The sequence below is a fragment of the Lygodium microphyllum genome, chromosome 11 (assembly GCF_053477565.2).
Source record: "Lygodium microphyllum isolate KBCC chromosome 11, Lygodium_microphyllum_v1.1.10, whole genome shotgun sequence".
NCBI lineage: Eukaryota > Viridiplantae > Streptophyta > Polypodiopsida > Schizaeales > Lygodiaceae > Lygodium > Lygodium microphyllum.
The window spans coordinates 13671270-13688529 of NC_141145.1; the positions used below are offsets into that span (position 1 = coordinate 13671270).

The following is a 17260-nucleotide window of genomic DNA, read 5'->3' on the forward strand; positions in this document are numbered from 1 at the left end:
CTGGCACACTTCCCGAGGTTGCTACTAAATCTGATTTTTGCTCTACAGATTAGGGTTTACAACAAAGAAATCTGAAATTTCTGAGCCTCTAGTAATCTCAATGATGTAATTTTTAGAGCCAAGCTATAGAAAGGCTAGGAGATGAGAGAGAATATTGAGGAGAGAGAAAATTCAGACTTTCTTCGCGAAGAACTAAAGAAAATTTGTCGTTTACTACTGCTGCACTATCTCAACAACTTGTAAATGCAAAGAAGTAAAGACAATCAGACATTTACTATTGCTGCCCTATGTCAACAGCCTGTAGATGCTATCACCTTCTATTGATTGATATTCTCTTGCCCCTAGCTGCCTCAGAAGGTCCTCCAATGGCTGCAAATCAAACCAACAGCATCTCATCCCTCTCTCTTGCAGGCTAAATCTACTAAAAATGCCTCTCCAATCTATAAAGATGTTTTTAGTCTTACACAGGCATTTTTGGCAAGTGGCAACCTTGGTTTTTCTAGCATTATCAATAATTAAATATTAATCTACAGTCTTTAAAGACTGAAAAATTAATCTAATAATTATTTTAGTGCCTTAAAAAATAATCTGACTGGCCAATAATTAAATTGGCTAGGCAACTTCCATTTTCGAGTGTCTTTGCGCCGTCTTTGACCATCAGATTGGCATTAAGTATCATTAAATGTTACTTCTCTAGTGTCACCAACTAACACTTATGGCCAAATGAATGACCTAGGCCAACAATTCGTACCAAATACCACCAAGTACCTATGCAGCATAACTTATAGCAACTTTTGCCTTTGACATCCCGTGATTTCCTCAAGTCCTCAGCTCGTAAATTTTCTCTAACCCCAGTTACACCTCACATGTGCAACATTTACTTAACCATGTTATTAAAAATTAATCACACCTTAAGTGAGGTTTCAAAAATACATGTCCTCATGACAACCGGAGTGTCTTGAAAAATAATCTGACTGGCTGATAATTAAATTGACTAGGCAACTTCCATTCCCAAGTATCTCTGCATCATCTTTAACCATCAAATTGGTGTTAGGTACTATTAAACGCCACTTCTCTAGTCTCACCAACTGACACTTCTTGTCAAATGAGTGATCTAGGCCAACAACTGACACCAGATACTACCAAGTACCTATCCGATATAACTTATAGCAACTTTTACCTTTGACATCCCGTGGTTTCCTTGGGTCCTGGGCTCGTAAATTTACTCCAACCCCAGTTACACCTTACATGTGCAACATTTATTTAACCATGTGATTAAAAATTAATCCACATGTTAAGTGAGGTTTCAATAATACATGTCCTCATGACAATCCTTCCTCTTAAAATCCTTGCAATCGTCCTCGATTGCATTGTCGGATGCATTAAAAGCAAAATAGTTGATTGGAATTTCCACGAGGCATCAATCATTCCATATACTCAACACATGCTAAAAACGACCAATCAATCATGACATAACATAAGACTCACAAAGAATCTCAAAACATTGCCAGATTATCATGTGACATGCCTGTTTCTCATAAGCTCAACTCATATGACAAAACCAAACCATAGCATAGCAAACCAAGCATAAACCATGGCTAAAATATCAATGGCACCATAACATATGCTATTGTCAATGAAACCAGATCTAAACCATTGAAAATCGAGCATAATCTGATGTAGGAATCGATTAGGCACGGAGATCGAGGCAGACTGTCATATGCGCAGTGAGAGACAGAGAGAGAGCGAGACTAAGCAGTGTAGAGTGTGAGCACGTTTCTGGTGCAATGACAAGTGTATCACTTTAGGTTTTAGATATATATATATATATATATATATATATGAAAGTACAATGTACTAAGGGTGTGTTCACACCCGTGCACATATAAAAGGCACGATAGCTCTTTATTTCCAACAACCTCCCACCTAAAGGCAATGTGCCTTAAGAGCAGAAAAGAATCAGCTAAGTCTAGGTATGTACAAAGCTGAAATAAATATATCTATCCAACTCCCATCATTTATCGGCAATGAGCAAACCGCTCTACTGGAAGACCCTTGGTGAGAAGGTCTGCAAGATTATCATCTGTATGCACTTTGACAAGCTCAATGCTCTTGCTATTAAGTACATCTCTAATAAAGTAGTACTTCACCTGTATGTACTTTGTCTTTACATGAAAGACAAGATTCCGTGCTAGCATGATAGCACTCCGACTATCACAATGGAAAACAGATAACTCTGTGATACCAAGCTCTCCCACCAGACGTGAAAGCCATAAAGCCTCCTTGCATGCCTCAGTGGCAGCCACATACTCTGCCTTTGTAGTAGACAATGCAACACACTTTTGTAGCCTGGAGATCCAAGAGACTGCTCCTCCTGTGAAAGTAAACACATACTTAGAAGTGGACTTCCTACAATCCGCATGACCAACATAGTCTGCATCCGTAAAGCCAACAACAGATGCCTTCTGCTTTCCAAAGTAGATGCACAACTCATTTGTGCCTTTGAGGTATCTCATAATAACTTTCACTGCATCACAATGCTTCTTGCCAAGGGTTGCCATGTATTTGCTAACCACTCCTACAAAGGCAATGTCAAGACATGTAGCAATCATAGCATACATCAAACTGCCAACAGCTGAAGCATATGGTATCTTGGCCATTTCAGCCTTCTCATCATCAGATGTAGAGCTATCCTCTGCACTAAGATTCACATATGGAGGCAATGGAACCGCAATTGTTTCCCCCCCTCCATATTGAAACGTTGCAAAACTTCGGAGATATACTCGAGTAAGCCTTTCTATCTTTCTCTGAGTATTCGCATGCCAAGAATGTGATTTGCATCACCAAGATCCTTCATGTCAAAGCTGCCATGAAGACTTTGCTTCAGTAAGTCCAAGGCATGAGTATCCCTGCCAGCAATCAACATGTCATCAACATACAAAACCAAGATAATCAGGCTGTCATCTGCTGCCTTCTTGGTGTACAAACAGTGATCCACTTGACTTCTATGAAAGCATTGGGACTGCATGAATGTATCAAATTTATGATATCATTCTCTTAGTACTTGTTTCAGCCCATGCAAACTCCTTTGGAGTTTACATACCATTTTTTCCTTCCCTTGTTCAACAAACCCTTCAGGCTGGTGCATATATATGTCTTCATGCATATCACCATGTAAAAACGCAATCTTTACATCCATCTGTATGAGCTCCATATCCTCAAGCTCATATCCTCAACTGCAACCAAGCCCAAAATGGTTCTTAATGTAGTCATCTTGACTACAAGAGAGAAAATCTCATCAAAGTCAATTCCATGCTCCTGCTTGTACCCTTTTGCAACCCATATTGCTTTGTACTTTGGTGAGGAACCAGAAGTGACCTTCACCTTGTAAACCCATTTGCATGGAAGGGTTTTCTGCTCTTTAGGCAACTGCACCAAGTCCCAAGTACCATTTTTTTCAAGAGATTCCATCTCTGACAGCATGGCTTTATACAATTTCTTGTTGCCATGTCTGTCCATTGCTTCCTTGAAACAAGACGGTTCACCACAGTCTGTCAACATTACATAATCAGCCACATTAATTGCACCAGGAACAAACCTGTCAGGTTGTTTAGTAGCCCTAGACGATCTCCTAACCCAATGGTCATTGTCTGTTGGCTGTTCCTGCAAATTTCCATTTTCAGCATGCTGTCCTGGCATTTCAGCCTGCAAATCAGCATTAACAGCTTGCTGTCCTGGCTGTTCCTGCACACGTAATGGCTCATTTTCATGGGCAATAGCTGGCTAATCATTTCCAGCATCATTTCCTGCATTTACAAGTTCATTTACAACACGTATTTGCTGCTGTAAAGCGGGCAGATTTTGCTGTCCAAAAGGTATTTCTTCCCGGAATACAACCCTACGAACCTCCTCAATCTTTTCGGGCTGTTTGTGCATGCGATCTTCCCGGAAGATAACATCATTGCTGCGTACTACTTTCCTTTTTTCGGGATCCCACAATTTATACCCCATTTCACCCTTGTCACCATATCCTAGGAAAATGCATTTACAAGACTTTGGCTCAAGTTTGCTGCGTTTTTTTTTATGAATGTGCACAAAAGCCTCGCAGCCAAACACTTTCAGATGAGCATATGAAGGTGGCTTGCCCGACCACGCTTCTTGGGAAACTCCCCCCCTCCCCCAAAAGACCTGTTTGGTGACCAATTAATTAAGTGAACGGCTGTCATAACAGCCTCTACCCAAAAACCATGGGGTAATGCAGCATGAGACAGCATCGTACGGACCTTATCCTGTATGGTCCGATTCATACGCTCTGCAACTCCATTTTGGGGCGGATTATGAGGGGCAGTGAGCTCCCTCTTTATCCCTTTGCTATCACAAAATGCCTGAAAGGCCTTAGACACATATTCCCCACCATTGTCAAAGCGAAGACACTTAAGTGTCTTATCTGTCTGATTTTCAGCCAATTCTAACAATTTTTTAAACTTATCAAGCACTTCATTCTTGCTACGAATAGGGTAAACCCATACTTTCCGTGTAGCATCATCGACAAAGGTGACAAAATATTTCTTTCCCCCTAAAGATAATCCTGGCATTTGACATACATCTGAATGTACTAACTCTAGAGGAGAAGATTTCAAAGAAAGTGACTTTTTATGTGACGTCTATGCATGTTTGCCATAAATACAATGATCGCAATGCTCAAAATCAGCATAACCAAGACAAGGCAAGTAACCCAAACGAGAAAGCACTTTCATTCATATTTGACTCATGTGTCCCAACCGGTCATGCCACAAAGAAACGCTTGGCTGCTCAGTCACGGCAACAACATGGTCACGCACACTAGATACATGAAGTGGATACAAGGTATCACTCTTGCAACCTCTGGCAATAACCCTAGATCCCTTACAGATCTTCCATTTTCCATCACCAAAGGTGATATGAAAGCCATCATCATCTAGCTGCCTTGTGCTAATCAAGCTCTTCTTGAGCTGAGGTACATGCCGTACATGCTGAAGTGTAAAGACAGAGCCATGTTGAAACTGTAACTGCACACTGCCAATACCTGCAATCTCGCATGCATAGTTGTCCCCAAGATGAAGATCACCATGTCGACCCCCTGTATAGGTGGAGAACCACTCACAATGAGGGGTGACATGAAAGGAAGCACCTGAATCGAAAATCCAAGTATACATGTCATCATCTGTATCTACAAGTAAAGCATGTGCACCAAAGTGTGAAGAAACAAAGAGTATGTCACTTCCACTGTCACTGTCATGAGTGACTACATTCACCTCTTCAATTTTTACACTGCTCTTCTTAGGTTGATTGTCCTTCTTCTCTTCCTTGCTATCATCTATCTTCTTGCATTTTCCTTTCTCTTTCTTCCATTTGTAGCAGTCACGTTTAAAGTGACCCTTCTTGCCACAATGATGGCATTCAACATCTTTGCCACGTGATTGACTGTGTCCCTTGCCATCATATTTGCTCTTTTGTTGTGAGCTGCCCCTAGTATGCAAAGCACTGGAAGACTTATTGGATGCATTGTTCTGTCTATTCATCTCTTCCATAAGTAGAGCACTCTCTACATCAGCATACAAAAGGATTGCATTAGCCTGAATGTATCCCAACTCTCTGGTAGAGTGCAAAGCAAGAAAGTAGCCTTAAATTCCTCATCAATCATGAACTTCAAGGCAACCAGCTGACTGAAAATGGAGTTAACCTCACTCAAGTGAGTAGACATTGTTGTACCTTCTTTCATACGCAAATCCATAAGCTTTTTCAACCAATACACTTTGCTTGCAACACTCTTCTATGCATACAGTTCTTCCAGTCTAGTCCATATAGCATATGCAGAATCCAAACCTTCAATGTTGAAGAGCGAGGCATCAGAAATCAATAGCTCTATGGCTGAGCGTGCAAGCTCATTCAACTCATCCCAATCGTCCCGATCCATGTCCGCAGGCTTTGCCCCTTCAGTTTTGATTGGCTTTGTCTGCTTCTTTTGTAACAGGATATTGTAGCACTGTTTTTGCCACACTGCAAAATTATGTGCGCCTTCAAGCTTCTTTATGTGCATCAAATTACTACTGTCATTGCTGCCAGCTTTGATTTTCAGCCCAAATGTGACCAAAAAACCAGCAAATGCAGGCCCAAACTGTCACCCAAGTGACCAAGGTACAAACAAGCACCAATCAGCAATAAATGACCACGCAGAAGTACAGATTTCAGATCTGTAATTAAGTTTTCAGAAGCACCAAACCAAGTGCTACAGCATTATTCAACTGATTACAGCTGTTCCAAGGGCATGTGCATCACATTACATGAGAAATCCCAAAATTTCAGCTGCAATTTCTGTTGTACATGTACCCACAGGCATAAAATTTGACACGAACGGTCAAAAGCCCCAAAATTTTGTGCTCAAAGCGTCAAACACACATCTGCATTTCCTCTGTCATGCATAGGGCTGTCCAATTTTGCAAAATAGAGCAATTTCAATAAAACCCCCAAATTTCACCAAGTGTTGATGTCCAAATTGCACGGAATTCAACCTGCATGTACATAAAATGACCAAATGCTGCACAAATTTTGCCCAAATTGCAAAAGCCCCAAATTGCACGGGGTCCAATGTGCCTCAATGTCGAGAAATTGGGTTAATTTCAGCCCAATTTGTGCATGTACATGAAAAGGCCCAAATCTCGGGGACAGAATGTCACAAATTCCTGCAATTTCTGAAACAGATTTGGTTGTCGTGCATCAAATTTCCCAAATCTAGGAAAAGCCCCAGATTTCTGGGCCTTAAATCTACACAAATTTGCACACTGCGTGCATGCACGAACACCTTAGTTAGAGGGGGAAATTTCAAAGGATTTTGAAGAGAGGAAAAATTTGATGACGGATCCGTTAGTCGTGCGCTGGTCGCCCCGCTGGACACGACGCCTGTCACAGGTCAATCGCAGAGCCCCCGTCGTTCTGCAGCCTGCCACGCACCGGCTGCTGCCCGCTACCCTATCTCGTCAGTTGCAGTCGCCGTGGTCCACGCTGGACCCCGACCAGTCGCAGCCCGTCACGCCTGTCACGCAGCTCGACTAGGCCCCCGACCAGCTGCAACCCGTCACCTGCTACTGCCCGTTCTATCCGACTGTTTCCCGCCAGCAACGCCAGCGATTCCTGCTCGCGCTGCCTCTTGCCGGCTCTGATACCAGTTTGTAGGAATCGATTAGGCACGGAGATCAAGGCAGATTGTCGTATGCGCAGTGAGACACACACACACACACACACACACAGCAAGAGCGAGAGCAAGCAGTATAGAGTGTGAGCACGTTTTTTGGTACAATGACGAGTGTACCACTAGGTTTTAGATAGATATATATATATGAAAGTGCAATGTGCTAAGGGTGTGTTCACACCCGTGCACATATAAAAGGCACAATGGCCCTTTATTCCCAACATTTGATCATAAACTAATCACTTGTTGGTCTAAGAACTAATCACAAACTGTTGCAAATGTGATCCCAAAGTGATCACAAACTCATTGCCAAAAATTGTTGGCTCTCTTTGCACCTTGCCTGTTGAGTTAAATGGAATCATTGATTTGCAATTGATAGTTGGTTTTGGCAAGTTCAAACCATCAATCTTAGTAAAGGTAAAAATTTATATACGAACCCAAATGTTTCACCTTTTTTATATCCCCTACAAGAATCAAACTCGTATTTTTTACATGAAAAGATGATGTCCTAACCATTAGACGAAAGAGACTTATAGGCAGGCCGATCTTCTCCCACACCTGGAAGGGCCCATAGTATCTCATACTCAGCTTTGCATATAATCTTTCTCTTCCTTTTATCTTTTTCAACCTTGCCTTTTCAAAACGCAGTAATACATAATTACCCTCTACAAACTGCAAAGCACGTCTGTGGCAATCACCTATTCTCTTTTGCTTTTCTTGAGATCTTTGAAGTGCATCTTTTATCTTTGCATAGGCTACATCCAAGTTTTCCACATAACGATCAACCTCAAAGATCTTATCCTTAGTTTGCAAAATAGGTAGTACCTTCTTGCCACCCTCAACCACCTCAAATGGAGCTTTGCCCATAGAACTATGCACTATGCTGTTGTAAGCAAACTCAACCAAGGGCAAATACTGCTTCCACTACGTCTTGTGGTCTGAAACATAGCACCTCAAAAGATCTAATATTGTAGAATTTGCTTCTTCAGACTAACCATCTACCTATGAATGCAAGGATGATGAGAATTTCAATGTGGTACCCATATTCTCAAACAATCCCTTCCAAAATAAACTGGTCATCCAAGGGTCTCAATCACTAAAGATCAACTCTAGCATACCATGATGCTTAAAGATGTGCTACAAAAACAATCGTGCCATATAATCAACCTTTATTTTTGTCCTCCTTGGAATGAAATGGGCTTGTTTGCTAAACCTACAACTGATAGTCCATATCCCATCATTCCCTATAGGTATCTTAGGAAGCTAAAAATAAAGTCCATTGAAATGCTTTGCCAAGGCCTCTCTAGAAAAGGCAAGGGCTGCAACAAACACGACATCTTTTGCCTATCATGCTTTACCTTCTAATATATGATGGATGTCTTAACAAATTGTTCTACATCATGTCTCAAAGCTAGCCAATAAAAGAAATGCTCCACTGCCTTGACTATGGCATCAATACCTCTTGTGTTCTGAAGAAGCATGACTTTCAGTGATAACTCTAGGCCTTAACTGCTTTGTAACGCATAGTAGTCCATGCATCATTAGAAATCCATCTCTTAGCACAAAGTGTCCATGCCTTTGGCCATTGCAAAGCTGATCATAGACATTAGCAAAGTCCGAATTAGCAACATATTGCTCTTTCATGGCATTCAACTTATTCCAAGCTGTCATGATGTCCACCTCAAAGGTACTTGTCAACCAATTCGATGCAAACACTTGCTTGAATTGTACCCACGTTGACAGTGCTCTCACTTACATCAAAAGAGTCGATCACCACTGCAATGCATTCCCTTTCAAGAAAGTGGTTGCCTTTTAAACCTTCGAGGACTCCATGAAGTTCCCCCCTAAATAGGGGGCATCCAACTGCTGAATGAAAATCAAAGCTTTCAGCCTATCTTGTACACCACTAAAGGACTCAAACTTCACTGCTTTTGAAGCCTCATCATAGTCTTTTACTGCCCCTTTGGGGGTAAGTTGGCATACATTGGCTGCTGCAAAAAGGATGCATTTGCTGAATTTACATCAAAACCAATGCCAAATGGAGCATTTGCATGACCAGCATTCATTCCTTGAGCCCCATAAGCATTTGGGGGTGCAAATGCAGTAGCAAACATGCTACTTTGTGCCCTAGGCATCAAGCCAATGCTGCAATACATAGGGTTTTGCATATTTCCAGCCATACCCGAAGACATTGGACCTTGCACACCATACATTGGTTGTTGTATACCATAGGGATTTATGCCATACATTCCTGTATGTGGTCCTTGTTCAACCATAGCATGAAAAATCATATCATGCTATCCCAAAGATGTAAAAGATATCTTCTTCTTCTTGCCTTTACTGTCCTTCTATGGAGCATTCAAAAATCGAATAAATTGAGGATCCTTTGCCAATTCAGCAAAGAGATTTGCTATTGTCCTCATCTTATTCTTGAACTGGTCATCAAATTCATCTTCACTTTGCTGGTCATTAGCCTCCTTATGCCCTAACGGCCGTGCATCTTGCCCAACAGCAACATTTTCAACTTGATGTCCATGGTCAAGCCTTGTCCAAGGTCAGGCATCGCATTTCCTTCATTTCCATGCGAATGTTCATACTAAGTGAAACCAGTCTTCCTTCCATGGATGGGTGCTAAATCCCTGATTACAACTTAATTACAGCAACAAACAATTAATGCACATCTAAAAATACAAATTTACCTACTGATCTTGGACAATGCACACCCGATTAGCCCCAAAATTGGCACCCCTTTTGGTATTTCTTTAGCTTTATTGAAGAAGAAGTTGATTTGAAATGGAATTCTCCCAATCCTTTCGCAATTCAAACTCCCTTTGCTGTCCAAAGTGACCAGCAAGTCTTCAATCTATTTTGCCCCTTAATTTGAGCACTTAATTGGCATTCACCCGCTTTGATGGACAATGGAAATGCCTCAAATTCAATGGTTGGCTAGTCCTCCACTTGAATTTAGCTGAAATTCACCTTCAACCTTGAAAAATCTAAGTCTTGGAGCTTCCTATTTTTGGCAGTCTTCTTGAGGCTACTGCTAAACCCTAATTTCTTCTTTAAATTAGGATTTACAGAAGAGAAATTTGCAATTTTTCAACCTCCAAGGATCCAAATGTTGAGATCTTCGGAGCAAGGCTGTGAAATGGCTAGGAGATGAGAGAGAAAGCTATAGAGCAAGAAAATTCAGAGTTTTGTCGCGAAGAATGACTAAGAATCAGTCAAATGCAGCTACTGCTTTGCCACAACAGCTTGTAGATGCAAAGAATTGAAGAATATCAGTCATTTACTGCTGCCACCCTGTCTCAACGACCTGTACATGCTGTCACCTGCTGTTGATTGGTCTTCTACTGCCCCTGGCTGCCTCAAAAGGTCCTCCAACAGCTACAAATCAGACCAGCAGCATCTCCTCCCTCTCTCTTGCAAGCTGAATACACTAAAAATGCATCTCTCCAACCTCTAAAGACGTTTTTCAGTCTTGCATGGTTATTTTTGACAAGTGGCAGCCTTTCCAAATGGTTTTTCCAGCATTATTCATAACTAAGAATTAATTTTCAACCTTTAAATACTAAAAATTAATCTTTTAAAAAACTTGTGCCCTAAAAAATAATCTAATTAGCCAATAATTAAATTGGCTAAGCAACTTCCATTCTTGAGTATCTCTGCGTCATCTTTGACCATCATATTGACATTAGGTACCATTAAACGCCACTTCTCTAGTGTCACCAACTGACACTTATGGCCAGATGAATCACCTAGGCCAACAACTAGCACCAGATACCACCAAGTACATATGCGGCATAACTTATAGCGACTTTTGCCTTTGACATCCCATGATTTCCTCGGGTCCCGAGCTCGTAAAATTTACTCTAACCACAACTACAGCTCACATCTGCAATATTTACTTAACCATGTGATTAAAAATTAATCCACATGTTAAGTGAGGTTTCAAAAATACATGTCCTCATGACACTGAGAGGCATCATCATTGCTCGAGTCCATCTCACTTTATAAGACATTGCTGTAATTTCTTAACTGGGAGTAAAAATCAACACTAGCACCAAGCTTTGGCTTGCAATCAGGTGTCTCGGGCCCACAAATCAAGGGATTAAGTGGTATCCTAGCAATGGAACCATGTAACCAGCCTTCCTTCTCGGATAGGGTGGTAAATAACCTGATTAAGCACTATTTACAACAATTAACAAATTCACAAAACTGAAATGTACACTTTACCATATAATCTTAAACATTGGAGACACCCTGTTGGCCCCAAAATTGATGGCCCTTTCAATATTTATTTAACTCAATTAAAGAAGAAGTTGATGTACAATGAGATTCTCCCAATCCCCTTCGGTATTTCAACTTCCCTTGCTGTCCAAAATGACGAAGTAAGTCTTCAATCTGATTTACCCCTTGATTCAGGCAGCCAATCGGCCTTTGCCTGCCTTGATGGAGATGGAAAATGCTCCAAATTCATTATTTGTTGGTCCCTCCACTTGAAATTGACTAAAAATAGCTTTAGCCTTGTTAAATCCAAGTCTTGGAGCTTCCAATTCTTGGCATGTCTCCCGAGGTTGCTACTAGATTCTAATTTCTACTACAAATAAGGGTTTACAGCAAAGAAATCTAAAATTTCTGAGCCTCTGGTGATCTCAATGTTGTAATCTTTGGAGTAAGGTTATAAAAAGGCTAGGAGATGATAGAGAATGCTGAGGAGAGAGAAAATTCAGACTTTCTTCGCGAAGAACTAAAGAAAATTTGTCATTAACTGTTGTTGCACTGTCTCAACAGCTTGTAAATGTAAAGAACTGAAGAAAATCAATCATTTACTGTTGTTGCCTTGTCTCAACAGCCTGTAGATGCTGTCACCTACTATTGATTGGTCTTCTCCTATCCCTGGCTGCCTCAAAAGGTCCTCCAATGGCTGCAAATCAAACCAGTAGCATCTCCTCCCTCTCTGTTGCAAGCTGAATCCACTAAAAATGCCTCTCCAACCTCTAAAGACGTTTTTTAACCTTGCACGGCCATTTTTGACAAGTGACAGCCTTCCCAAATGGTTTTTCTAGCATTATCCATAATCAAATATTAATCTTTAGTCTTTAAATATTGAAAATTAATCTAATAATTATTTTGGTGTCTTGAAAAATAATCTGATTGGTCAATAATTAAATTGGCTAAGCAACTTCCATTTCCAAGTGTCTCTACACAATCTTTGACCATCAGATTGGCGTTATGTACCATTAAACGTCACTTCTCTAGTATCGACAACTAACACTGATGGCCAAATGAATGACCTAGGTCAATAATTGACACCAAATACCACCAAGTACCTATGCGACATAACTTATAACAACTTTTACCTTTGACATTCCATGATTTCCTCGGATCCTAGGCTCGTAAATTTACCTTAACTGTAGTTACACCTCATGTATGTAACATTTACTTAACCATGTGATTAAAAATTAATCCACATGTTAAGTGAGGTTTCAAAAATACATGTCTTCATGATAGCTCTACATCATGCCTCAAAGTTGGCTAAAAAAGAAAATGCTCAACTGTCTTGAGTGTGGCATCAATACTTCTCCGTCCTAGATATAGAGGGGCATGACTTCTAGTAATAACTCTAAGCCTCACTCCTTTATGACACACAATCATCCATGCATCATCAAAAATCCATCTCTGAGCACAAAGTACTCATACCTCTGGCTATTGCAAAGCCGATCATAAACATTGTCAAAGTCTGAATCAACAGCATATTGCTCTTTCATGGCAACTCAATGTAATAATCCATGCTAACGACTGAAATTTGTGACTTACGTGACAGTGCATCAGTCACAACATTCTTTTTACCGTCCATATATACAATTTGAAAATAAAACATAGAGATAAAATTTACCTATCTCATACGCTTCTCTGACAACTTTGCTTGTGTCAAAAAGTACCTCAAAGTCTGATGGTCTGTCTGCATTGTAAAATCAAACCCTAACAAGCAATGTTTCCATGTAGACAATGCGTGAATTACAACTAAGAGCTCTTTCTTATAGACCTGCAAATTCTTCTCTGCACCGTGGAGAATTCTGCTCTCATAAGCCACAACTCAGCCATTCTACATACAAACAGCCCCAATGGTGTTACCACATGTATCACATTGAACCACAAATGACTTCCTTAGATTGGGCAACACAAGCACAAGATCTGAAGTCATCTTTTCCTTCAACTTTACAAATGCTGAAATTTCTGTCGTTGTCCATCTAAATGGCACATTCTTCTTCTACAAAGCATGCAATGGAGATGCAATTTCAGCAAACCTGCATACATACTTCCTATAGTAATAACATAAACCCAAGACGTGATAGATCTCATGAAAAAAAAACATCTTGATTGAGCAAGCAAGATGCTCTTAATGTCCCACCTAACTTAGAATGAGGCTCACAAGCAGGAGATAACTCTGCATGGCAAACATGACTCCTAATCGCTTCAACATAAAAAACAAAAAATCTTCATTAATAAGTGTCTTTGAAGATGACTTGCTCAGCCTACAATGAAGAGGTCAAGTAACCAATACAGGGAGAATGTTCAAGTACTTGGGGCATCCTATTGGCATAGAAGTTAAAGAGTCTTAACAGATCTCACTAGGTCCTTGAGAGGATTAGGATGAAACTCGTAAGCTGGAGTTTGACAACTGGCTGCTGCACTCAAACTGAAGGTGCTCAAAATATTCATGTACTTCAGTCTTACCATTCTACTTACCCTTAATTTGTTGAAACAAGGGCTTGCAAAACAACTTACTCAATGGTGGGAACATTTCTATGGAGGAGAGAATGTAAGACTAACTATTCTGCTCCCATATCAATGCAATCCCTCAAGAAAACCAAGGAGAAGGGTAGATTGAAGCTACTTAGTCCAGAAGTGGAAGTGATGTTCTGAGAGAAACACTGCTGAAGAGATCCTGGCAAGCTATGAAGAAAATAAAATCAAGTGAACACATAGCCAGCCTGATCAATTCCTGGGTAAGATTTTTAGCAAACCTAATTGGGAGGACCCTGCAACTGAACTGCAGGCAAAGGAAAATGTGTGTTAGTCTTGGATCTTTAAACCATCCATAGCATAAATGGTTGGAAGAAGAGGCATCTCACTTGCAAGCTTGGTCTCTGCAAACTTGGCAATTGATTCAATCAACAAGGCAGCCCAAAATCATTTAAGCAAGAAAAAGAAGCCGCGAGCCTGTCCAACTCTTTCAGGCTACACTGGGAAACAGTTGTCATAAGTGTAAACGTTTTTGAGCCTTGGATCATGGGGGTAAAAAGATTCTGAAGGCTCTAACCAACAAGGTGCTCACAGGATGGTGTGCAGATGATCAAGATGCAGTAGATAATGGTAAATTTTGGGGTCTCAAATTACGAGGAATAATCATCAGAGATTGCTTGGAGCAAAACTGAATGCTAGAGTGTCTGCACAAAGATAGAATTTTTCTTTGGAGAATATTAGGAGCAGTAATATCTGGTGAAAAGTTATAAGAGGGAGGAATCACAGATGGCAAGTGTATTTGTGCAAGCAAGGAGTCCCTGCTGCATCTCTTCTGGGATGGGTGTGTGACCAAGAAGCCTGGAAGCAGCCACACCTGCATATGTCACAATGAACAAAACATGCTTTTTGGTATTTTGGTGAATTGCAAAACTAGAGGCAAATCCAGGATGTTTGCTTTTCAACCTGCCTGGCTGTTTGCATTACAAGCAATTCGGGAAGCTCACACAGAATTGGTCTTTGGCAATGTCAAGCCAGAAGAAGCCTTCAATCCAGGATGTTTGCTTTTCAACCTGCCTGGCTGTTTACATTACAAGCAATTCGGGAAGCTCACACAGCATTGGTCTTTGGCAATGTCAAGCCAGAAGAAGCCTTCAAAGTTCAATGGTTTTGGAAAGTATCTTGTAAGCTGGGTAGATTAGTGAAAGAGATCTAGCTAAAATCCTCAGAGCTATTAATTAGCTCAGATCTGTATTTACTATTTAGAAATGCAGGATATTATTTGATACAATACAAATTCGCATCTAAAAAAGAAAATGTTGCAATCGTTATAAATCTTCTATGACCCACCAGCATCATAATGCCGATGTAATATCTTATGTGGAATCATATTGCCACACACCCTCAAAGTCCTTCATGACCCATTAATACACCTTCTGTTTTATTAAGTTAATCTCTCTTTCACGCTCACAATTATTATTAGTAAACAGAAAAGGGTGCAGTAACAACAGACCTGTGTGAAACATCCCAGCCAGCAGGGAGGTGAGTGGGTTTAACTGCTTCAACAAAGACTGACCTCCATCTTTGACAGAAGCGCATGATTCCATCCTCTCCTTCCTGATTTAACAAAGTCTCTACCACTTTCCTTCCATGAGGACCATGACCTAGTAAAGAGACTCTATTCAAAGCCTTCCTGTGTTCTGTAGATCTCATTGAACTTTCTTGTATTTGGAGTATATCTAAATCATCTTCTGGATGACCCTGTGAAGAGGTATTATCCACCAAAGATTCATCCACATGTCCTTGTGAAGAGGTATTCTCTACCAAAATATCCTCTGTATGTCCTTCTGAAGAGGTATTCTCTACCAAAATATCTTCTATATGTCCTTCTGAAGATGTATTTGCTGCAAAAGATTCCTCTAATCGCACACGTAACAAAGGGACATTTTCTTCCAAGGAATCCCCATTTTGTAGAGGCTTACTGGTTACCAAAGATGATTGTGGAAAATCTTGTGACAAGGCGTCATCAATTATGGAGTCTTCATCTGGACCTTCAGTAGTCCTATAAATCGAAACTACATTCCCAACTATCAAATTGGTAACAACAGATTTGCCACCATCAGCCATATTTAGATTTACCAGCTTGGTTTTGTCTAGTTCTTCAAGGTCAACAGAATCCATGTCTGCTGCTAGCAGCCTCTCATCATGTGCCACTGGTACTTTGCTACTTTCTAAGTCCATGTTTGTGCTCTTGTTCATGCCAACATCTTCAGACCTAAAAGCAAATTTCCTCTCATTCACAGTTGATTCCAAAGAGTTCCAATTACAACCATCTCCTGTTACATCTCCAAGCCCAGATTTTACAATTGGTTTGTCTTCCACCAAATTTTCCTGAAACAGTTTGACCACGTTCCCACCTGCTCTAAAATCATAATCTCCGTCTTTAAAGTATTTATCAAATACCAAACCTTTCCTCTTACGCAATCGTCGTATTTCACGAGGCCCCTTGCCTACAAGTAGAGCTGCTTGTATATCATCTTCGGTGATACTCCTGCCACCATAATAAGTTTGTACCACCTGCCAAACAAGATCGTGAAGCTTTCTAGTAATTAGTGACAGACATAAAAGCATCTCTACAACCCAGATAAGAAAGAAAAAGAGATTCCTGCCTCTTCCAGCTGTTCACGTCGCTCCTTTGGCATCAACGAGCCATGACGCAACAAGGCCATGGCAGCTGTTCTTAGCTGAAGAGGTGAAACACCACCCTTTAATCCATCAACTACCTCTGCCTCAGTTTCCCCCATCATTCCGGAATCAATTACCCTTCTGGCAAACAAAGGAACACCATAGTCAAGTGCCACCTGCTTTTTGTGGATTTCAGCAGCACGATGAGCAACCTCATGGCAATCAACGCATAGAAGGACAATATCATGGGACCTATGGCTTTTCAAATGTTCTGGGAAATGTTGCCTATAGCATGAAGGGATGACTCTATATCGTAAGTAATGATTACTTTCACCACATCCAACACAGCGATTCGTCTTACTTTGAATGTAAAAATCATTATTTTCATCTTCTGGACGTCCTTTTGGCTCAAAAAGAAGTTTGACAGCTGGTGGATTCTCATCCATAAATTCAGCCAATCCCCGTTGCACATACCTACATGATGAGCCTCTTAGCACGGTCAGTACAGATATAAAAGAACTACCCTCAGAGCTGCAACACAAAGTTCTACGCTTGTAAAGGTTTATCTATTCATTTATGATCCTCTTTAATGAAGGGTTG

The 17260-nt window shown here is 40.6% G+C and overlaps 1 protein-coding gene across 4 annotated transcripts in view; it reads right to left on the reverse strand.

The window, feature by feature from the left end:
* The window catches only part of LOC148028555 (Polynucleotidyl transferase, ribonuclease H fold protein with HRDC domain-containing protein), a 115283-nt gene that overhangs the window by 8233 nt on the left and 89790 nt on the right, over positions 1–17260 (reverse strand). For all 4 annotated transcript variants that reach the window (XR_015692503.1, XM_087688830.1, XM_087688832.1 and 1 more), the window contains 2 exons: positions 16645–17134; positions 15489–16552 (listed from right to left, as the gene is read on the reverse strand). Coding sequence is in view for 3 of the 4 variants with exons in the window: in XM_087688830.1 (XP_087544956.1) it covers positions 15489–16552; positions 16645–17134 (1554 nt within the window). In the remaining variant the exon portion in view is untranslated. The remainder of the gene's footprint in view (positions 1–15488; positions 16553–16644; positions 17135–17260) is intronic.